Genomic DNA, 20,999 nt, shown 5'->3' with positions numbered 1-20,999 from the left:
CAGAAATACTGAAAGATGAGTACAACGTGCATCCATGTACCTTCACCTAGATTTGCCCATTTTTACCATTTTGCTTCATTTGCTTTATCTCTTTGCCTATAAAAACTATCATCCTGACCTTTTGAAAATAAGATGTGGACATTATAACACTTCATCCTAAATACCCTAGCATTTATCCCCGTGACGTCTTTATTTAGCTCACTTTAGTCTTATTTGGCTTCTTTAATCTATGGATTCACATCTTTCAGGGGTGTCTGGCTGGCTCAGTTGGTTACCAGTCTGCCTTCAGCTCTGGCTTTGGTCCCTGGGACCTGGGACCAAGCCCTTCCTGTGCTCCCTGCTCATCGGGGAGTCTGCTCCGCCCTCTCTCTGCTCCTCGCCCCTGCTCATGCTCTCTCAATCTCTCTTGCTCATATAAATAAAACCTTTTTTTAAAAGATTTTATTTAGGGGCACCTGGGTGGTTCAGTGGGTTAAAGCCTCTGCCTTCGGCTCAGGTCATGATCCCAGGGTGCTGGGATGGAGCCCCGCATCAGGCTCTCTGCTCAGCAGGGAACCTGCCTCCCCGCCCTCTCTGCCTGCCTCTCTGCCTACTTGTGATCTCTGTCTGTCAAATAAATAAATAAAATCTTTAATAAAAAATTTAAAAAATTTATTTATTTGACAGAGAAATAGATCACAAGTAGGCAGAGCAGCAGGCAGAGAGAGAGGGGGAAGCAGGTTCCCTGCTGAGCAGAGAGCCCGATGCGGGGCTCAATCCCAGGACCCTGAGATCATGCCTGAGCCGAAGGCAGAGTCTTAACCCGCTGAGCCACCCAGGCGCCCCAAATAAAATCTTAAAACAAACAAACACCTCTTTCAGCATTATCATTTTTCTCTTTAAACATTGCCTATGCTCCTTTCTCTCTCCTTACCCTCTGACACTCCAATTAAATATATATGAGGGGGAACCTGGGTGGCTCATTCAGTTTAAGCATCTGACTTTTGGTCTCAGCTCAGGGTCTTGATCTCAAGGGTCACTAGTTCAAGGCCTGCGTTGGGCAGCACACTGGGCATGGAGCCAACTTCATAAAAACATATGTTTTAAATGTATGTGAGATCTATATGTATATATACATATAGATCTATATGTATATATATGGATCTATATGTATATATAGATCTCTCTATATATCAATGTTTCTGCTCTACTTCTGTATTTTCTGTTCTTTTGTCTTTTATGCAGTATTAAGGACAAGTTCTGCCTACCTAGCTTCTAGTTTTCTATGTTCTCTCTTCAGTTATGAGTAATCTGGATTCATTGTGTTCTTAATTTTGGTTATCTTACTGTTCAGTTGGAGAAGTTCTATATTGTTGTTTTAAAATTCTGTTGTGGCACTTCTTAATCCCACTTGCCCACTGCAGGGGTGTGTGTGTGTGTGTCTGTGTGTGTGTGTAAGATTTTATTTATTCTACAGAGAGAGAGAGAGAACAAGCAGGGGGAGTGATAAGCAGAGGGAGAGGGGGAAGTAGGCTCCCCACCGAGCAGGGAGCTGGTTGTGGGGCTCGATCTCAGGACCCTGGGTTCATGACCTGAGCCAAAGGCAGAAGCTTAACACTGAGCCACCCAGGTGATCCCCCCACAGATGTTTTTATACTGTTTTTTTACTCCTTAAAACACAATAAGCAGTGTTATTTTATGGTCAGTATCAGAAATTCCGGGCGTTAAATCTTTGTGTGGGTCAATTTATGTTTTATAGTTTTTGTATAGGTTCTTGTACAAGGCTCTTTTTTTTTTTTAAGATTTTATTTTATTTATTTATTTGACAGACAGAGATCACAAGCAGGAAGAGAGGCAGGCAGAGAGACAGAGAGGAGGAAGCAGGCTCCCTGCCAAGCAGAGAGCCTGATGCGGGACTCGATCCCAGGACCCTGAGATCATGACCTGAGCTGAAGGCAGAGGCTTAATCCACTGAGCCACCCAGGCGTCCTACAAGGTTTCGTTTTATTCTGTGTGCCTGATTGTCTTTGACGATGGGTTGGATGTCATATCTGAAAAACATGTTTGTAGAAATAATTTGGGAACTAGGATGACAGTACATTCGTTCATAAAACCTATTACTCAATACCAGATATGCTTGCTTCTGCCAGGTGACCAGGGGCTGTATAAAGATGGGTCTACTTTATTCCAAACTCAAGGCTTAAGCTTCCCTGAACCACCCAGATATGATTCTGGGCTACAAGTTCACACAAGTTAGGATCCCATCTTAAAGTGTGTATGTGTCCATGGTGGGGTATCTATTCTCCTACCTTGGGCTGGCTTTGGGTTTTGATTTTTAACCCTCCCCACCAAAACCACCAAACAACAGCTCAGTTTCACAGTTATATCTCCCAGATCAGTAAATGTCCCCAAGGCAAAAATTGCTTCAAATTCTGGGCTTATATCTTTGGGTTTTAGCTTCCTAAATATCAGTCCAGTTATCCTCTCTCTCTCCCAAATAAATAAATTCAATCTTAAGAAAGAAAAAATAAAAAAGAATCAATCACACAAGCCAAAAGCATAACCTCTTTTTCCTTTCTTGCCCAGTGGGAAGCAGAACAAAAAATAACCCATTGGCAGTCTGAGCTCCTAATTTAGGGAAATCATTATTGTGCCCCCTCGTGGAAGCATTCCTCCCTTAGGTCAGGCGGAACCCAGAGGCCCAGAAATAGGAAACACTTTGCAAAAGAGGCCTTCATTGAGATTGCAAAAGGCCGCACCCCACTTCCACTCCTTGGCTCCTTCCTGTAAGAGAAACACTGTATATACTGGTTACTGGGTCAGAGCATCTGTTGCTCAGTGATGTAGCATTTCTTTCTTTTTTTTTTTTTAAGATTTTATTTATTTATTTGACAGACAGAGATCACAAGTAGGCAGAGAGGCAGGCAGAGCGAGAGGGAGAAGCAGGCTCCCTGCCGAGCAGAAAGCCCGATGCGGGGCTCAATCCCAGGACCCTGGGATCATGACCTGAGCCAAAGGCAGAGGCTTAACCCACTGAGCCACCCAGGTGCCCCTGATGTAGCATTTCTTGAAAGAATCCTAAAATAAGTGAAAGGCATTGATTCTGGGCCCACAAACTACCTTTCCATCTACACAGAACTAGCCTGTATATTATTTCTTTTTTTTCCTAATATTTTATTTATTTATTTGACAGACAGAGATCACAAGTAGTAGGCAGAGAGGCAGAAAGAGAGGAGGAAGCAGGCTTCCCGTGGAGCAGAGAGCCCGATGTGGGGTTCGATCCCAGGACTCTGGGATCATGACCTGAGCCGAAGGCAGAGGCTTTAACCCACTGAGCCACCCAGGCACCCCTCTATATTATTTCTAATATTTTTAAATTTTCTTATTGACATATACATGCAGCAAAGTGCCCCAGTTTTGGGTAGTTCAATAAATTTTTATAAAGTGAACCAACCTATGTACCCACTACCCAGAAGAAGGAAAAAGAACATACCTAGCACCTCAGTAGCCACCTTATGGCCCCTCTTGTCACTCTCCTCCGAAGAGAACTACTCTCCAGAGTTTTTAGCTCCAGACAGCGACCTTCTTGCTGTGACATCACAGGGCCTTTCCTCAGGGAAAGAGATAGCTGTCTTCTTCTTCTTAGGAGGGCACTAATGCCATCATGAGGGCCCCACCCTCATGACCTCATCTGAACCTAATCACTTCCCAAAGACTTCACCTCCAAATGCCATCATATTGGGGGTTAATGCTTCAACAGAGGATGGGGGGAGGGGGGATCACAAACATTCAGGCCACAACACACAATGTACTTTTGACTCCTGCTTTGGAGTCACTTCTGATACTCTTTGTCCCCACAGTTGTTCGGTTCCTAGAGGTAAAAGACTGCACCAGTATTGTTTCTGAGTTTTTTCTTCCCAGTGGCCGCCACCTGCTATGCAAGTTGAGCGCAGGGTAGGCACTGTCCAATATCACACAACCCCCATCTACCAAAAGTGATTTTAAGGCACGGTGATGGTAAGATGTCACCCAATTCTGAAATATTAAAGTAGGGGAGGGGCACGGGGAATATGTGCATCTTGGAGTTGATGGCAGAAGGTATATGGCAAACACCAAAGGCCACACCCCGAGGACTGTGACATTTGAAAGTGGGACAAAGGACAGAATCAGCAAAAGAGGCTGAAGGAACTGCTGTCAATGTGTTCAGAGGCCAGCCAGGAGAATGTTCATCTCAGAGACCCTGAAAAGGGCTTGAAAAAGGAGGGAATGCGGGGCGCCTGGGTGGTTGGGTGGGTTGAACGGTGGATTCTTAATTTTGACTCACATCATGATCTCAAGGCGGTGGGGTGGACCCCCCCAGCCCCCCATCAGGCTCCACAGTCAGCTTATCCCTCTCCCTCTGCTTCTCCTCCCCACCCCTGCACGTGCTCCCTCTCTCTCAAATAAAAAAAATTAATTAAATCTTGAAAAAAGAAAAAGGAGGAACTGGTCAGAATGTCATGGTGTCTTTGTTAGGACCTGTTTCAATGAACCAATGGGAACAAAATTGTCATTAAACTGGGCGAAAGGGACTTGGAAATAAGTCAACAGAGATAGGGAGTATAAACAGAAACCTCGCTGTGAAAGGGTAGGAAGAAATGGGGTGATAAGCCAAGGCGACCACGGGCTGAAGGAAGGGCTCTGAATTTTTAAAAGAATATTAAGCCATGTTTGTATATGAATTTGCACGATTCAACAGTGAAGGAATAATGAGTGGTACAATAGATTCACGCATAGTTGCAGGAGGGAAATTCTTCAGAGCCTAAGTGGAGGGACAGAAGTAGGAAGCAAGGGAGGAGGGTATCACTGACGTTGGTGGCTGGGTTTGGTGGCAGAAAGGGGAGGTAACTTTTGCCAAGACTCCAATGTTCAGGCCAAAGTCGGGCGTCAATTTTCCCCTCCTTGAATAGGCACACGATTGGGGACCCAAGTGGATTGTGCATTACTCTTGTTTTCTGCGACCCACCAACTCCCTCCCCGCGCCCATTAGTGAAGGCAAGGGGTTAACCACAAGGATAAATGTCGGTGAGGCAGCAGAACGCATAATGCTCCATCTAGCCCAAATCTGGGTCTCAAGTTTCCACCATCTTCACGTCATCAACCCTCTCGTTTCTGCACCACGCCAGACCCTCCCTCTCCCGTCCCGCCCTCCACACGGAAGACCCGAGGCTCCCCCAAGAACCTCGGGGCGCGCGCCCGTTTCCGTCGCGCCTGCGCATTGGGTTCCCTCGACTCTACTCCCCGACCCGGGTGGACGGTCAGGAAGCCCGTTCTCCCGGCCTCGTTCTCGGGCGCGCGCCTTCAAGCGGCGCCTGCGCAGAGGAACGAGGAAACCGGTTCCCCGGTGCGGTCCCGGCGCCTGCGCGCTGAGGGCTCCGGGCCTCCCGGCCTGAGGGAGAGGAGCAGGGAAGATGGCGGCTGTGGTAGAAAATGTAGTGAAGCTGTGAGTAGTCGTTTCTTTCTCTCCTAGGCCGGGAGATCTTGTAAGGGGCCTGGGAGTAGGCGGCGGTGCGGGAGGGGACGAGGCGGAGGGAAGGACGTGCCCGAGAAGGCCTGGTTGCGACTCCTAGTAGGGAGGGCAACAGGAGACTCCCAAGAAGACGTTGCGCTTCTTTGGAAACTTGTGGAGGCCCTGAGGGGGGCACACGGGAGCCCCTTACGGGCAGCCTCCCTGCGGCGCCGTGCGATCTGAGCGCTCCTTCGGGCTCACGGTGGCCCGAGTATGGCGCCGTCGTTGCGTAGGAGAGACACAGTCCGGGTGCGCTTCCGAGACCAGACGCCTCGGTCCGGAGGGGCCGGGCCGAGGGCGGGCCCGGGACCGACCCGTGTCCCCACGAAGCCGGGCGCCGACCCCTCCGGATCCGCTGCCCGCGGCCGGTCCTGGAGCAACAGGCTCAGCAGCCCTTGTGCGGTTAAGCACCGCGGGGCTGTTTTGTTTTAACAGCCCCTTGACGATCGGGGTGGGGGGGGGGGGTCTGAGGATCTGATTGCCAAGACCAGAAGCATCATCGGGAAGAATGTGTTGAGGAGCAAGGCGGTGCAGAAGGGAAGGAACTTCAGGGGAGAGGGCCTTTGCACCAGCCAGTCCAGGCACCAAAAAAAAAACACGGGAACTGGACGGAAGCGGTCCAGGACGCCTCTGCAGCCTGGAGGGGCATCTAGGTCGGCAGGCTGCGCGCTGTGCAATCGCCTTGTGCTGGTCAGGTTTCGAGCAAAGTTAAAGTTAATGGTTGTTGGCGAAAATGGAGCGGGGTCTGTTGGCTGTGAGTTAAAGATTCTTTGGGACTTGATTGAACCTAGCCTCCTCCCTGAAGAGATGGGTTCGTGCCCAGTGGGCCAATAGAGCAAGCTCTTTTCAGTGGGTAAATTGGGCTTGATGCAGAGGTAGGAAAACTGAGAGGCGACTCGTTATCCAGGCAGGGCTTTTGGATTTGGACTGGATGACAGGGTAAAGGTTTGAGAACTGTTCTGAGGGACTCACGGCTTCTCATCTGCCTTTGTGGTGGCTGAGCCCCCACTCTTCCCAAGAGCCTTTTTAAAGAGTACATTGCTTTGCCTACCTCCCCTCCTCCCGGCCTGGAGCCTTTTCTTTGAGAATGCCTTCCCACTTCCATTAAGCTAAGTGCCTTCTTCTCCTCCTGTGGTTTTTTTTGTGTGTGTTTTTTTTTTTTTAACTTGCTTTCAGCTCCATCCTGCCTCCTCGTTCAGCTGCCCCTCCTCCCAACACTATTATCTTTCTCTCTGATCTGCCCACTCCAGTTTCCCCCAGCTCTTTCTTCAGGCTGACATTTCCCTCAATTTAGAAATGTCGCTCTTGATCTACCATTTATATAGTTATTCTTCCTGACTCAGATGTTCTTTCTTTGTTTCCCTGCCTTTCTCTTTGTTGACTAACCCCCCCCACACACACACACCCCAAGCCCACTGTAAAGGGAGGTTTTACACAGGTTTCACGCTTCCTGGAAAGAAATCAGAGCTCCTGCCTTGGAAATCTTACTGTACTGGGGGATTGTCAGACTTCCCTAGATTTTAAGAGTTAATAGGTAATGAGATTTTATGTTGGAAGACTTTCTTCAGGGAAATAGAGCTGCCAACCCTTTCATGTAGTCCTAGAAGGGAGGAGTTGCCCATTTCAACAGAGCACGACTCATTTCTCTTAAAGTTGCTACAGAGATTGTGAGGGTTACCAGCCCCTGGTTCCTGAGTGCTAGTAATGAGAAACCAACTTTCTTAGGTCTAGCTGCAGATGGCTGTTCACTGCAATTAATACATTTCCCTACAGACCTTGCCCTGGAAGAAGGGGCTTCCTTTCTTCCAGTACCGTCCTCACCCAGGAGATACTTTTCTGGAACTTCTCTTGATCATGGTATGCCTGCTTTTTGAACAGCTGAGGTTATACATGGAGGTCAGGACTACTAGCTCTTATTTTCTGACTTGCATCTGGTTCTGGGAGAAGAATTTTCCCATTTATAAATTCCCTCTCGTTCTCTCTTAGTCTCTCTTCATCAGATCCCCTCTCCCCCTGACTTAGGTGTTTCATTCCCAGTTCTCTCACAAGGCAGTTTGCACCACCTTCTGAAATCCCACTTAACTCCCAAGTGCTGTGATAGACTCTCTTATTATCCCCCCAAAACCAGTTGTAGCTTCGGTGTTCTGACTCTGCAGCCTTCAGCACATCTCACCCTTCCTTCCATTTGACTTCCAGCGTCAGTATCCATTGCCATCAGCAGAAACAAAGGAGCTGCTGCGCTCGGCCTTGTTTATCCAATTTTCCTCTGTGTGGTGAGGACATGGCTGCCTCCTAAAGGCCGGCTAATGTGAGCCTGTTCCCTTTTTCTTTCACTCCCCAACACAAGATTCGTGCTTACTACCTCAAATTACAGTTATTACCACTCATTGAATCAAGTCAGGCAATCTTGTGTTGCTGTCGCCTCGTGTGTGGTGTGTCTTCAGTTCCTTGGGAACATACTAAGCTGAGCCTGCGTGGCCTATTGTGACGGCTCTGTGAAAGCCCCTCAGATTCCAGAGCCTGGTTTGTCGGTGGAGCTTGAGTTGTGGACATAAACAACAGAGACGCACTCTGTCCAGCTTCGCATGCGAGGGGTCTCCCTCGAGTAGAATATGTTAGAGCTTATGTAGTCTGGCTTCCCAAGGCCAGCAGAGGAAGCTGAGCTCCACACGGGCTGACTGAATGTCCACATTCGTGTGGTGACTTGCAGCCGTGCAAGGTCTTTTTACTCCCAGGTCAAGATGTCCCAGACACCTTCGTGGATACTAGGGATACTGTGGGAAAGAAACCACCTCTGCCCTCAGTTTATTTACAGTGGATCGAATATGTAAAGACGGGTCACTGTCGTTCCAGTACTAACGCGTTTGTTACGCCCTGAGGATGAGAACAAGGTTGGTTCTGTATACATGCTTCTTAGAACCAGGTAACTCCTGGCACTGTGTGGTTGTCCAGCTTTTTAAAGCACTTAAAGTTTTACCCTTATTTAGATTTCAAACTGAGTCTTCTGAGTGAAAGAAGGTTCTTTCCTGTATAATTTGATGGTTTGAGAATGGAAAAGAGCCTCAGATGGGCCTGTGTGAGCAAACAGGTTTTATATCACTCTAATGGCACTCAGGAAAAAAGTAGGATTCGAAGAAGTTCAGGTGTTTTTCACATGTTTTCCAGTGACTTTAAAATTAGCACATGCGGGGCGCCTGGGTGGCTCAGTGGGTTAAAGCCTCTGCCTTCGGCTCGGGTCATGATCCCAGGGTCCTGGGATCGAGCCCCGCATCGGGCTCTCTGCTCAGCAGGAAGCCTGCTTCCTCCTCTCTCTCTCTCTCTGCCTGTCTCTCTGCCTACTTGTGATCTCTCTCACTCTGTCAAATAAATAAGTAAAATCTTTAAATAAAATAAAATTAGCACATGGAATTAATTAGTTCACTCAGTACAGGTTCCCCCCACCCCACTATTCAAAGTAGAGTGTTCTTAAGAAACTGTACATAAGCCGACATGGCATAAAGCAAAAAAGCAATTGCCACTTCTTAAAAATGAAAATCCTCTCTAGATCTCTTCCAGTTAGTGAAAACAGGTACTGTTGTAGGTCTTTTATAAAAGTGAAGTGGCAGAAAGTACACCATCAGATAGTGGGGGAAACTCGCACCTAGTACAAATTCAAAAGATCTAAAATGGCATATAGGAGAACCCCAGCAAGTCACCCAGTTTTTCTCTCTGGAGGCCTACAGTTTCTTCTCTACTTCTTGTTACATAAATGGTAGCATCCTGGAACACTTCTCAGCACTGTACCTCGCTTTTTTTCTAGTCATCTTGGAGATGGTTTGATACCAGCACATGAAGAGTTTCCTTCTTTTTTACGGCTTAATAAAAATTCGTTGTGTAGACGTGCTGTAGTTCGTTAACTATATTTTAGTAAGGGCTCTAGACCTTGTTGAACTCTTCCTCGATTGTGAAAAGAAGCTAACCTGTGCTTCTCAGAGTCTGGAGGGTTAAGAGAAGCGGTGTCTGGACTAGCACAGGGCTAGAACATTATATTAGAACATAGAGAGGCACAGAATGAACGTTAGTTTCTCCCCATCTTTGTGGGCGAAGCTTAGGCCTGAGTAGACACATGAGAGATCATGTGTTCCTGATGGTAATTTATGAAGTGCCTTTCCTCATAGTGGCTTAGTGAAGGGGTGTGGTGTCCCATGAGGTGGAAACGGAGGCAAATAGGACCAGAGCTGCAGTCTCCCGGTCCTTTGAGCCTTCTAAATAAGCAGATGGCAGGGGAACGGGGCCGCTCGGCACCCTGTGCTCTGCCCTGCCCCAGCACATGCGCACCTGATCTGTGTGTCCGCTGCAGCCTTGGGGAGCAGTACTACAAAGACGCCATGGAGCAGTGCCACAACTACAATGCCCGCCTCTGCGCTGAGCGCAGCGTGCGCCTGCCTTTCTTGGACTCACAGACTGGAGTGGCCCAGAGCAACTGTTACATCTGGATGGAGAAACGACACCGGGGTCCAGGTGAGGTGAGGGTTCAGACTTGGGAGCACAGGGAAGGCAGAAGCTTCTTCATCTTACGTGATGAGCCAGCTGAGAGGGTTTTCCTCACTGCTTCCACACGTGCGTGAATACGGTCTTGCCTGGGTTAGAGGCCCAGGGAAGATGAAGCAGGCGGGTTCGTACCAGCATCTTTGTTTTCTGCAGGGCTGCCCTACTGACGCTGGCATTGGGCTTCTGGGGAGCTCTGTGTTAGCCAAGGCCCCCGAGCTTCCGTCTGTTTTTCTTTTCCATAAACTGTCACTTCTCCTTCCCCCAGGCCCTCACTGGCCATATTGCTCCCTCACTGTAGAACTTGGTGGGCAGGGGTGCTACTCCTCTAGAAGGTGTTTGATGTTATTGCCCAGGACTGCGTTAGGCCTTGACTTTTCTCTCTTTCTTCTTTCCCACAGGATTGGCCTCTGGGCAGCTATACTCCTACCCTGCCCGGCGCTGGCGGAAAAAGCGGCGAGCCCACCCTCCTGAGGACCCAAGACTTTCTTTCCCATCTATTAAACCAGGTAAAGCACACCCCTTCTTGAGCTGGGGTGTGGCCTGCTGCTTGTAAGGCTGGTAATCAATCACCTGTTACATACCAGGCCCAGTGCTAGATCCTGAAGATGCTAGAGTGAGTGAGATGCCATTCCCTCCTTTACAGACCTCAGTCTGATAGAGGAGACAAGGAAATGGATAAGTTACGGTACCAAGTAAACTGGGGTGTCTTGGTTCCTGGGTAGCCAGAGACCAAAAGACAGTGACTGGCCCATCGCTGGCCTAGCACTGTGTAGACCCAGAGCGGTCTGCTTTCAGCCCTTCTGAGCCTCGCCTCATCCTGACCTTGCCTGCAGACACAGACCAGACCCTGAAGAAAGAGGGGCTGATCTCTCAAGATGGCAGTAGTTTGGAGGCTCTGTTGCGCACAGACCCCCTGGAGAAGCGAGGTGCCCCCGACCCCCGAGTGGATGATGACAGCCTGGGCGAGTTTCCTGTGACCAACAGTCGAGCACGGAAGGTATAAGATGAACCCCGTGGCTAAGGGAGCTCTGTTGGAAACCAGCCTCCTCTTTATCGGAGGCCACCCCGTATTCAGAATGGAAGCAGAAGCTTTGGGCCAGGAGGCAGGCCCCTGGGGTTCTAGTCCTGCTCATTCCCTAATTAGCATTGGGTACTGACTGGCTTTGCTATTAGTATCCAGTTTCTCCTGTTCCTTTTCTTCTAAGTACAGACTCTCCCTCATTCATCGTCTTTTGTCACAGATGTTTTCTGGTGCCTGAGGTTACATGGGTGAAGCAGGCCTGGTCCATACCAGCGAAGAAGATAAAACTATGCCCATAAATAAAAAGAGTTAAAACTATGGCAGGCACTGTGCTTAGTTCTTGTCCATCATTTTCTCTAGTCTCTACAGCAGTAGGAAGTAGGTACCATGGCCCCAGTTTCACATACAGGGAAGCTGAAGCAGAGCGGTTAGGGAAAAAAAACTTCCTATAAGCCCACACAAGTAAGCAGCAAAGGTCTTTTTTTTTTTTAAGATTTTATTTATTTGACAGAGCGCCCACAACTAGGGGGAGCAGAAGATGGAGAAGTCCTGAGCCCACCTCAGGACTCGATTCCGGCACTCTGGGATCATGACCTGAGCGGAAGGCAGACATTTAACCGACTGAGCCTCCCTGGCACCCCCAGAGCTCTTGATTGAAATCTAAGAAGTGGCTCAGTCTGTAGAACATGCTACTCTTGACTTCAAGGTCATGAGTTCAAGTCCCAGCCTGGGTGTGGAGATTACTAAAAAAATAAAATAGACTTAAAAAAATTAATCTAAGAAGTGAGCTGTCAGAAGGGAACCACTGATAGTATGTTCCTAGGGCAGCAGATCAGAGGCAGGAGAGAGCATGGCTACTTGGGGTAGCAGGGAAGACTTCATGAAAACATGGCATTTGAGTCGGCCCCTTGGAGAGGGTGGGGAAGGCACTCTAGGGGAGCAACAGGAAAAGAATCGAAAAGGAAGGAAAGACCAAAGCATGGAAAGGAAAAGGAATGGGATTCTAGGGTGTTACAGGGCAGCCGTGAGGAATGAGGCCAGACTGGAGGGGCCAGCAGAGGGCCTCCGCCCACGGAGGAGGTTCTGGGTGGCCTGGCTGGGCCCATTGTGGGGGACCTTCTGGAGGTACATTGTATCTGCCCATCGTAATCCTTCTGTCCACTTAGCGGATCCTAGAACCAGAGGACTTCCTAGATGACCTGGATGACGAGGACTATGAAGAAGACACTCCCAAGCGTCGGGGCAAGGGGAAGTCCAAGGTGAGGAGGCAGAGCCCTGCCTGTGGGGGCGCCTGCAGCGCCCCCTGTGCTGTTGCTTGTGCCATGTTTTCTCTTGAGTGAAATTAGCAGTCACTTCCCCGGGGAGTTTACTCCTCAGGCCTAGACATCTTTTTTTCGTTTTGTTTTGTTTTTTTAAAGATTTTGTTAATTTATTTGACACGGAGAGGGAACACAAGCAGGGGGAGCAAGAGAGGGAGAAACTGGCTTCCCACAGAGCAGGGAGCCCCATGCGGGGCTCCGTCCCAGAACCCGGGATCACGACCTGAGCCGAAGGCAGACCACCCAGGCACGCTAGGCCTAGGCATCTTAATAAGGGGATCTTTCTGTTGGTTTTGTTTCGTTTTGTTTCGTTTCGTTTCTGGCAGGGTAAAGGTGTGGGCAGTGCTCGTAAGAAGCTGGACGCTTCCATCTTGGAGGATCGGGACAAGCCCTATGCCTGTGACAGTGAGTGCCTCACGAGTGGGTGGGTGGTCCCTGCCTTGGACCCAGCCCCTGCTTAGGATCTGAGAGGAGGGAGGGTTGTGTTCTTGCTCAGAGTGGTAACAAAAGGCCTGAATGCTTTCTCCTGCCTGCTGACTGGTTCCCTCTGAGACCCTTGGGAGGTCCCAGCCTCTGCTACCCAATGGGTGGGACCTGCATGCTCTGGGAGAGGTTTCTACTGTCCCTGGGGTGGGGTGCTGGGGCCGGGGGCGCACACAGCAGGCAGAATTGGCCCCTCTGTCGACCACATCCAGGTCTGCTGGCCCCAGTCAAGCCAGGGCCCCCCAGAGTCCAGCACCGAATTTTTCAATGTCTGCTCTCCCCCTTTTCTCTGACTCGCCCCACTTCTGTCCCTCCGTCCTGGGAGCACCATCGCCGCTGGTTTCTCTCTCGTTTGCTCCGCTTTCCTGCTGCTGCCGCTCCTGTCTCAAGTGTATCAAGGCCTTCTTCTCATGACTTTTCTTTCTGTCTTTCAGATAGTTTCAAACAAAAGCATACCTCGAAAGCGCCCCAGAGAGGTAGCTCTCTCAACTTTTCAGACTTTTGGTTTTCCTATCCCTCTTCCCTCCTCCCTTGTTTCTCCCACCTTTCTCATCTCCTGCGATGCTAGTGTAAACGTCTCTGGAATGGCATGGGGATAGGAGCAGTGGGCTTTCGGTTGTACTCCACTCCTCACGGTCCTGGAAGCTGCCTTTACCACCGCTTGTCTCCCACAGACTTGCTCCTAGGGCTGCTCGGCCCCGCTGCATGGGGTGGCTTCAGAAGGGTTCTCGGGAACCCACTCCAGACAGATCCCTCTGCTTCCCCTTCCCCGGGACAGACACTTGGTGGTCAGCTAATGTTTTTCACCATCCTGCCGCCTCCTCCCATCCTTTCCCCGTTCCCTCCTGCCAGTGCCCTTGCTCTTTTTGGTATCACTGCTTAAGAGTACAAGATGCCTCGTGGGGACCTGCTTTCCTTGCTGATCGGTGGGGGGTGGGCAGGGCACTGACCTGGGAGCGTCTTCCAGCTGCCTTGGGGGCCAGATACCCCAACAGACTTATTGATAGGTGATTTCCCAAGGGATCCACTCCCTACTCCTATATCCTCATTGGGCAGGGGTGAGCTCTGTGGTATACGTGGAGAGCTTGAGCTTCCCATGGTTATTGAGAGGTAAAAAAGTCTGGAGTCTCTTCCTTACCTTTTTTCCTTCCTGCCAGATTACAAAATTTTAGAGATTCCCTTCCCTTCCTGACCTGGAGCTCCCTCCCCCAGACTAGTCCCAGGGCAAGTGGTAACGGGGCCAGGGTTCAGCCTCCCAGACAGCCAGTGTGGAAGAGCAGAGGTGGCCGTGGGCTGGGGTGTAACAGAGGCCAGAGCCATGGAAACTAGAGAACCCCAGGGCCTGATGCTCCTCGCCGGAGGCAGGTGGCCGTCACTGAAGGCCTGTCGCAGACAGAGCCGACGGGGGCAGGGGTGGTTGCCTCTGCCTCAGCTGGAGCCCCGCAGCTGGCGGGGAGAGGGGGGCGAGGGGGCGGGGATGTGGCTCTCTCGGATCCCAACACCTTCCTCTGTCGTCTTGTCCCCACCCAGTTTGTGGAAAACGTTACAAGAACCGACCAGGCCTCAGTTACCACTACGCCCACTCCCACCTGGCGGAGGAGGAGGGCGAGGACAAGGAAGACTCGCAGCCCCCCACCCCGGTTTCCCAGAGGTCGGAGGAGCAGAAGTGTAAGCTGGCGCGCCGGAGGTGGGGCAGGGGGAGTCAGCCTGCCCCCGGGAAGGCCTCCCTGCAGGGCTGCTGGGTGCCTCAAGGCCCCCGGGAGCCCACTCGGAGCACTTTCCCTCTCTGTAGCCAAGAAGGGTCCTGACGGCCTGGCCCTGCCCAACAACTACTGCGACTTCTGCCTCGGGGACTCCAAGATCAACAAGAAGACGGGGCAGCCTGAGGAGCTGGTGTCCTGCTCGGACTGCGGTCGCTCAGGTACCCCCCCCCGCCCGGGGCCAAGGGTCCCCCCCAACCCCCGCCCTCCGCCGCCACCGCCTGTGTGACACACCCCTCCTCCCACCCGCAGGGCACCCGTCTTGCCTGCAGTTCACCCCCGTGATGATGGCGGCCGTGAAGACCTACCGCTGGCAGTGCATCGAGTGCAAGTGCTGCAACATCTGCGGCACCTCCGAGAATGACGTGCGTGTCCCCGCGCCACCCCGCGGCCCCCCACTCCCCCAGCCCACAGCTGCCTCCCGGGGAGCAGCAGACCTTCCCTGGGGCACTAGCCTGGTGTCAGACACCGTTGCGGGCACTTGGCGCTAAACAAGACGGCAGGGTTCCCCCCCGACCCCCCACCGTGGACTTGCCCTCCTTGTGGGGAACAGGCAGTGAGCGAGGAAAGGCGCCGCGGTTTTCCGGCATGCCGGGAAGAGAGCGGCAGCTGTGGTGGTCCAGGCCGCTTGGGTACCCGGCGTTGGTGGTCAGAGCTGCCTTCTCCAAGGAGGCAGTGCTGGGGTAGAGATTCGGTTAATTCAGAGGGGTCAGTCCGGGAAGGTTTGCAGGCACAACGTGCCCAGGACAGGAGCAACGAGGCCAGGGGCATTTGGGCAGACGGGCCCAGTGGACCGAGGCAGTTGGGCTGGTGGGGGCCTCCCTGGAGCAGGAGCGCAGTCGGAGAAGGGATCAGAGGGCAGGCGTCGGGTCTGAGGATTTAATTGGGAGTGATGTGCTCTGTCTTAACATTTTTAAAAGAGAAGTTTCCTCTGTGAAGACTAGCACGTAGGGGACAAGAGTGGAGGCCGTGGGCTGAGTTCGGAAGCTGGTAGGGTTCAGGCGGTATGACAGTGACTCACTCAGTCTGGGTGGAGAATTTCCTCTCCAGAAATTCTGCGAGTCTGCTCTTCCCCGCCAGCTGCCCCGCCGTCCTAGGAAGAAGCAGCAGTGTCTGCAGAAGCTCCCGTCCCTGTCCGCCCCCGCTGGCCACTCACCTGCCCCTTCCCCCTCCATCCTGCCTCCTCTAGGACCAGCTACTCTTCTGCGACGACTGTGACCGCGGCTACCATATGTACTGTCTCACCCCGTCTATGTCTGAGCCTCCTGAAGGTAGGTTGTCCTGACCTCTCATGCGGAACAAGTATTTTATTAGTGACCCGGAAAATAATTGTACAATAAGTGAGTTCTCCTGTGTGTTCTTCCAGATAGGGAGTAGACACTTGGCCTTCACTTAGAATGCTTTCCTAGCATTTCCGCTTTGAGGGTTTAACGTTCGCACATTATCACCAGGTACATTTAGAAATGCAGAAAATCAGCAACCAAAGAGAGATCTGGGGCTGAGCGGAGTCACCGGAAGGAGTGCTTTTGCTTTCCTCCAGGCAGTCCAGGGAGCTCAGTTCGTGGTTTGTCTGATGCGAGGCTTTGGTATCAGCTCTTCGCATGTGATAGGTTTGAGTGTGCGTTTCCTCCCTCTTCCCTTGCCCAGCCTGGAATGGTATTGAACCTGGAGCCTGAATGGGTCCGTCTATCCATCCCTCCCGCAGTTTGCTTAATAATGCTCCCGAGTTTGCACAAGCTTTTCAGCCAAACCGGTGGTGGCACCAGAAAGCGGCTGTCTCTCTGCAGGTCCCCCTCCTGCCAGATCTCTGTGCCTAAACCCCTCCTTCACAGAAATCCGGGAGCTTACTCAGGAGGCTGCGCATGCCCAGTGGCTTTTATTGTGCACAAAGACTGTGGGCCAGCAACACAGACAGGAGAAAGCGCCTCACTGTGGTTAGGCTAACCTGTAATGTAGGTCACACTGCTGTCACCCCCCTAGGGAAGGGGACACGAACAAAGTCTGCAAGTCCTTTGGCAGCTGCAGGGGAGCACACCGCTGTTGTCGTCTGTCATGCGCAGCTTCTAAATCCACTTAGGGGAGAAGTAGCGTGTTCCATCTTTTATTTTTTTTAACCGTGAAATACCAGTTTACAGGCAGAATTCCACATGAGCTGTAGAGGGGCCTTCGTACTGGAGTACTGTCAGAGGCTGAGGTAGTGAGGAGCTGCCGGGAGCCGAGGGAGAATTCTCTAGAAGCCGCAAGGGGGGCTAGGCTCTTAGGTCATGGGGTCCGCAAGCTGCAGCTCATCGGCAGCCAGGCCCAGCCGCAGCCCGCATGTGTATAGCTTCTAAGCTAAGAACGGTTTTCACATTTTTAAAGGTGATTTAAAAAAAGAACATGGGACCAAGACTATATGTGGCTCGCAAAGCCTAAACTATTTACCATTCTGGTTGGCTGTTTACAGAGAAGCCGTCCAGCCCCCGCGCTATTGACCTTTGGGTTAGAAAGGCCCTTCTTAGGTTCGGAGCGCCCCATGTCTCTGCAGAGCTTATAAAAGGTGTGGATTCTTTCCCCCATACACATCCACATCCACAGATAAACATTGACACTAATTTTGAGGCATTAAGGACTAATTTTGTTGCTAAAAAAACACAAAGAAGAACACACAGACACACACAGAAGAACACAACCATAGTAAATACTAATAAGCAAAATTTGAAACACTTACTTTTCTGGCAAGGGACGTTTTCCCCCATCTATTCTAAGAGATAGATCGTAACATCACAGTTACCCCCTTTTCCTGTCACTGCTCCTCGGCCTCTTAAACACCTGGTGGTGAGCCCATCTCATCTTTCCATGGTTTTCCCAGAAAGCTGTCTTATGTGGAGTCAAAACTGTTTCTCTAGAACCACTATTATGATCTTCATCCTGACCTTTGGGGCCCTGAGAACAAAGTCTGGTTCTTCTCCAATCACAAGTGTAAAGCTGGATGCTTTAAAAATGTAGTCTGCCCACGTGCTCCTAGAGATTTCGGATTTAAGAGGGCCAGGAGGGCCTAGGAGTCTGTATTTGGGAATAGTCCTCCACGTGATTATTTCTTTCATCACCGCTGGGAATTATTTTTCCTGATATTTGAAGCCCGGGAGGTTTCTTTTAGCTCAGGATAACCATGGAACTTTGCTACCGCAGAACATCTCCCGGCCTTCTGTAGCTGGTCCTGCTCCTGGAAGTGAGGTGTGGGGAGTGGCAGGACAGCACCTTAGGGCAATATGGGACCCATCCTGACCCCTTTCTGCTTCTCTGCAGGAAGTTGGAGCTGCCATTTGTGTCTGGACCTGTTGAAGGAGAAAGCTTCCATCTACCAGAACCAGAACTCCTCTTGATGTGCCCCGCCCCGCTCCCCTTCCCCCCGCCGTACATCTAGGGCTGTTTCTCTCTTCCTCTCTTGTTTTTCATACCCACCTTTCCCCTCCTCCTCTTTCACAAGTCCAGAGAACCTCGGGTGGTCGTGCCAATCTGCCTTTGGCAGCAGCAAGCTCAGGCGGCAGCTCTGACCGCCTCTGGCCCTAGGCCCTCAGGGAGAACGGAGCAGCACACTGCCCCAGGGCATACCTGCGGCCCAGCTTCTCACTGCTCTCCGTGAAGTGCTTTCACTCTGCCTGCCTTGGGCCCCAGCCCTGGCGATCACAGGGTTCAAACCGTGTCCTCTGAGTACGAGTAGGAGAGCAGCTCACTTTTCTCTCAGCTCTGCCTCCACTCTGGTCCCCAGGGTTTTCCCTTCCCCTGGAGGCGAGCCAGACCAGGGCCTCTGCCAGGAGCAGCTGGGAGTGAGCGACAGAGCAAGCCGAGGAGGCGCTTGCAAGGAGCTTTCCAGGCCCTTGGTGCTGCTTAGCTTCGCTCCCTCCTTCCCCCAGAGCGGCTCTCTGCAGCTCTCTCTCTTCCTGCTACCCAGGATCCTTCGCCCAAGCCAGGATGCTCTTGGTCACTCTCCCTGCTCTGCCCTGACCCACCCCACCCCACCCCAGGGGGAGTCGCAGCTTCACCTGATTCTTCCTTGTGCGCACCTGGCTCGCTCACAGGTGGTCTCAATGACCGAAGCATTCCCCGCCCTTGGAATTTCCTGTCTTCTGCCTCCCCTCCTATTCCCTTTGGTTTTGTGGGGAGAGGGGAAGAATCAGGGGGCCAGGCCAGCAGCTTGGGGGCCACAGGGAGACGTTGGATAATGTGCCTGTTTTTTAACTCGATGAAAAAAGCCTACCTCCAGAATCCCCTTTTTGTTCTTCCTGGACCTGGACATCCAGCTCCTGCCCTTGACTGAATTGGGATCCTCTGCCTCCTGCTCTCTGTGTCCTGGCCCCTGGGTCACAGGAAAGCCACATAGACATCCCTCTCTTCCCTTGCACACTCGCTAGCAGCTGGTAAGGTCTTCACATCCTGATTCCTCAGTTTTTTGCCTGGTGACACTGACATGAAGTAGTGGAGGGAGATAGTCCGTGCCAGAACCCCCTGGAGTGGCCTTCCCCTTAGCTGTGGGCAGGCCCTAATTCACTGTCCCTTTGGAGTTGAGGTGTCTTTCTTTCTTTAGTTCCTGTATTCTAAACATTAGTACAAATAAACGTTTTTACACAGAACTCCCTGCTGGATGGTTTATCTCGACTCCCTTTCCTGGTTGAGAAAGTCATTTCAGCCTAAAACTTCTCTTCCGCAGGTCAGTGGTTTAGAAGTGTTTTGAAATAACAGCTTTTAATCCCAAATTAAAATTTTGCTAAAGCCCAGTATGTAAAGCAGATATAAAATTGAGTACTTTGTTCTGATATCTTTTCCTGTTTTTAAGATTTTTTTTTTTTAAGATTTTACTTATTTATTTGACAGAGATCACAAGTAGGCAGAGAGGCAGGCAGAGAGAGAGGGGGAAGCAGGCTTCCCGCGGAGCAGAGAGCCCGACTCGGGGCTTGATCCCAGGACCCTGAGATCGTGACCTGAGCCGAAGGCAGAGGCCCAACCCACTGAGCTACCCAGGTGCCCCTGTTTTTAAGATTTTATCTGTTGAGAGAGCATGAGTGGGGGTTGGAGGATAGGGAAGGGGAGAGAATCTCAGACAGACTCTGTACCCAGCACAGAGCCCAACACGGCTTGATCTATGACCCTGAGATCATGACCTGAGCCAAAATCAAGCGTCTGAGGCTCAAGAGACTGAGCCACACAGGTGCCCCTGTTAGTTCTAATTTCTTCATGTAAGTTCATGTTCTAACGATTCATTGCTAGACAAGACAGAGAGGTTGTTTTGATTAATACAAAACTTGGGTTAAAATCAACGTTAGCATCCTGGGTCTATGCTTTGGTTTGTTTGAAGGTAATTCTGCTAGACTTGTATATGCAAGTGGTGACAGTCTTCTAAAGGTTAATCTTGGGATTTTAGATACTTAAAGTGGGTTCAGAAGCTGAATCATAAATACAAAAGAATGACAGAAGAAAAGAACATCATAGTGGGACATGTGCAAGCTTTGTTCACAAGCATAGAGGCACCTCGACTACGCATGCCTGGCATTCCTTCCTTTACCCGCCATGAGCGTGAACTCTGCCCGCACGGCCACCTTCCTTGGGGAATGTTTATGTGCATGAAAAATGATGCCTTTCCTTGTAGCCAACATTTTGTTGTTGTTGACGGCTTCCATAATCTTCTGTATCTCACTTGAAAGTGTTTTGTAGCTCTTAAACTTTTTAAGATTTCCATCGATCAGTTATGAACCCCCTGAGGTATCCTTAGGGCTTTTTGAAACAGTCTGAAAACCACTGACCGTGCTCACTTCGGCAGCACACACACTGAAAACCACTGACCCACTGGAAAGCCAGTGGCCTAGGCCATTGCGTTCAGTAAGTAAGCTGGGTGCTCTGAGCCGGGAATTGTGTTAGTAATAGAGCACATCCCCTGTCCTCAGGCTTTTACACGGAAATAGGACAGAAGCAGAGGGAGTAAAGCAATGATCCTTGGTGGCTGAGTAGGAGTTAGAAAAGAAACAGAAGGAAAAGAAATGGGGGGGGATAAAAGCTGTAGCAGCCTAAGAGAAGATATTTGGAAAAGGTTTGCAGAAGGTGGGGTTTGGCATGGGACATAGAAGGATGGAGAAAGGATCAGGCATAGATTGGGTTGGGGGGGGTTTGCCTGTGAGGCAGAGAGACGGGGACTCATCCGTGGCCGGGCTTCCCATCAGAGCTGGGAGTGGGGGAGGGAAAGCAGGCTGAAGTTGAGGATGGGAACACGCGACCACGGGTCGTACCTTCAGTTGCTAAGAACAGGCAGGACTGAAGATTACTAAGAAAAGGACTGGTATTAGACCTTAAGTTTAAAATCTTGAATCTTCGGCGCCTGAGTGGCT

General features: G+C 50.9%; 1 protein-coding gene across 2 annotated transcripts; it reads left to right on the top strand.

Annotated features, from left to right (window-relative positions):
* Positions 1-5,349: 5,349 nt before the first annotated feature.
* LOC111149666 (double PHD fingers 2) lies at positions 5,350-19,253 on the top strand. 2 transcript variants are annotated; one of them, XM_022506873.1, is made up of 12 exons: positions 5,350-5,461; positions 9,867-10,027; positions 10,456-10,563; positions 10,891-11,054; positions 12,245-12,337; positions 12,724-12,802; positions 13,315-13,356; positions 14,411-14,548; positions 14,673-14,801; positions 14,893-15,005; positions 15,830-15,911; positions 17,929-19,253. In XM_022506873.1, exons 1-12 carry the CDS (start codon positions 5,430-5,432, stop codon positions 18,003-18,005), a joined length of 1,218 nt encoding a protein of 405 aa, XP_022362581.1. In that variant the 5' UTR covers positions 5,350-5,429; the 3' UTR covers positions 18,006-19,253. The 2 variants fall into 2 exon arrangements, with proteins under 2 accessions (XP_022362581.1, XP_022362582.1); XM_022506874.1 differs by lacking the exon at positions 13,315-13,356.
* The last annotated feature ends 1,746 nt before the right edge of the window (positions 19,254-20,999 follow it).

This window comes from Enhydra lutris, unplaced genomic scaffold, assembly GCF_002288905.1.
Source record: "Enhydra lutris kenyoni isolate GAN:26980312 unplaced genomic scaffold, ASM228890v2 scaffoldscaffold22, whole genome shotgun sequence".
NCBI classification, from domain to species: domain Eukaryota; kingdom Metazoa; phylum Chordata; class Mammalia; order Carnivora; family Mustelidae; genus Enhydra; species Enhydra lutris.
Note: the sequence above shows the minus strand (reverse complement) of the source record. Positions and strands in the feature narration are given on the sequence as shown.

What these genes read in the sequence shown, in the direction of transcription:
- LOC111149666 (XM_022506873.1), top strand. Translation starts at nt 5,430, where the DNA reads ATGGCGGCTGTGGTAGAAAATGTAGTGAAGCT. An exon ending in GAAACGACACCGGGGTCCAG is followed by an intron (nt 10,028 to 10,455) that starts GTGAGGTGAGGG and finishes TCTTTCCCACAG; the next exon opens with GATTGGCCTCTGGGCAGCTA. An exon ending in GGGGCAAGGGGAAGTCCAAG is followed by an intron (nt 12,338 to 12,723) that starts GTGAGGAGGCAG and finishes CGTTTCTGGCAG; the next exon opens with GGTAAAGGTGTGGGCAGTGC.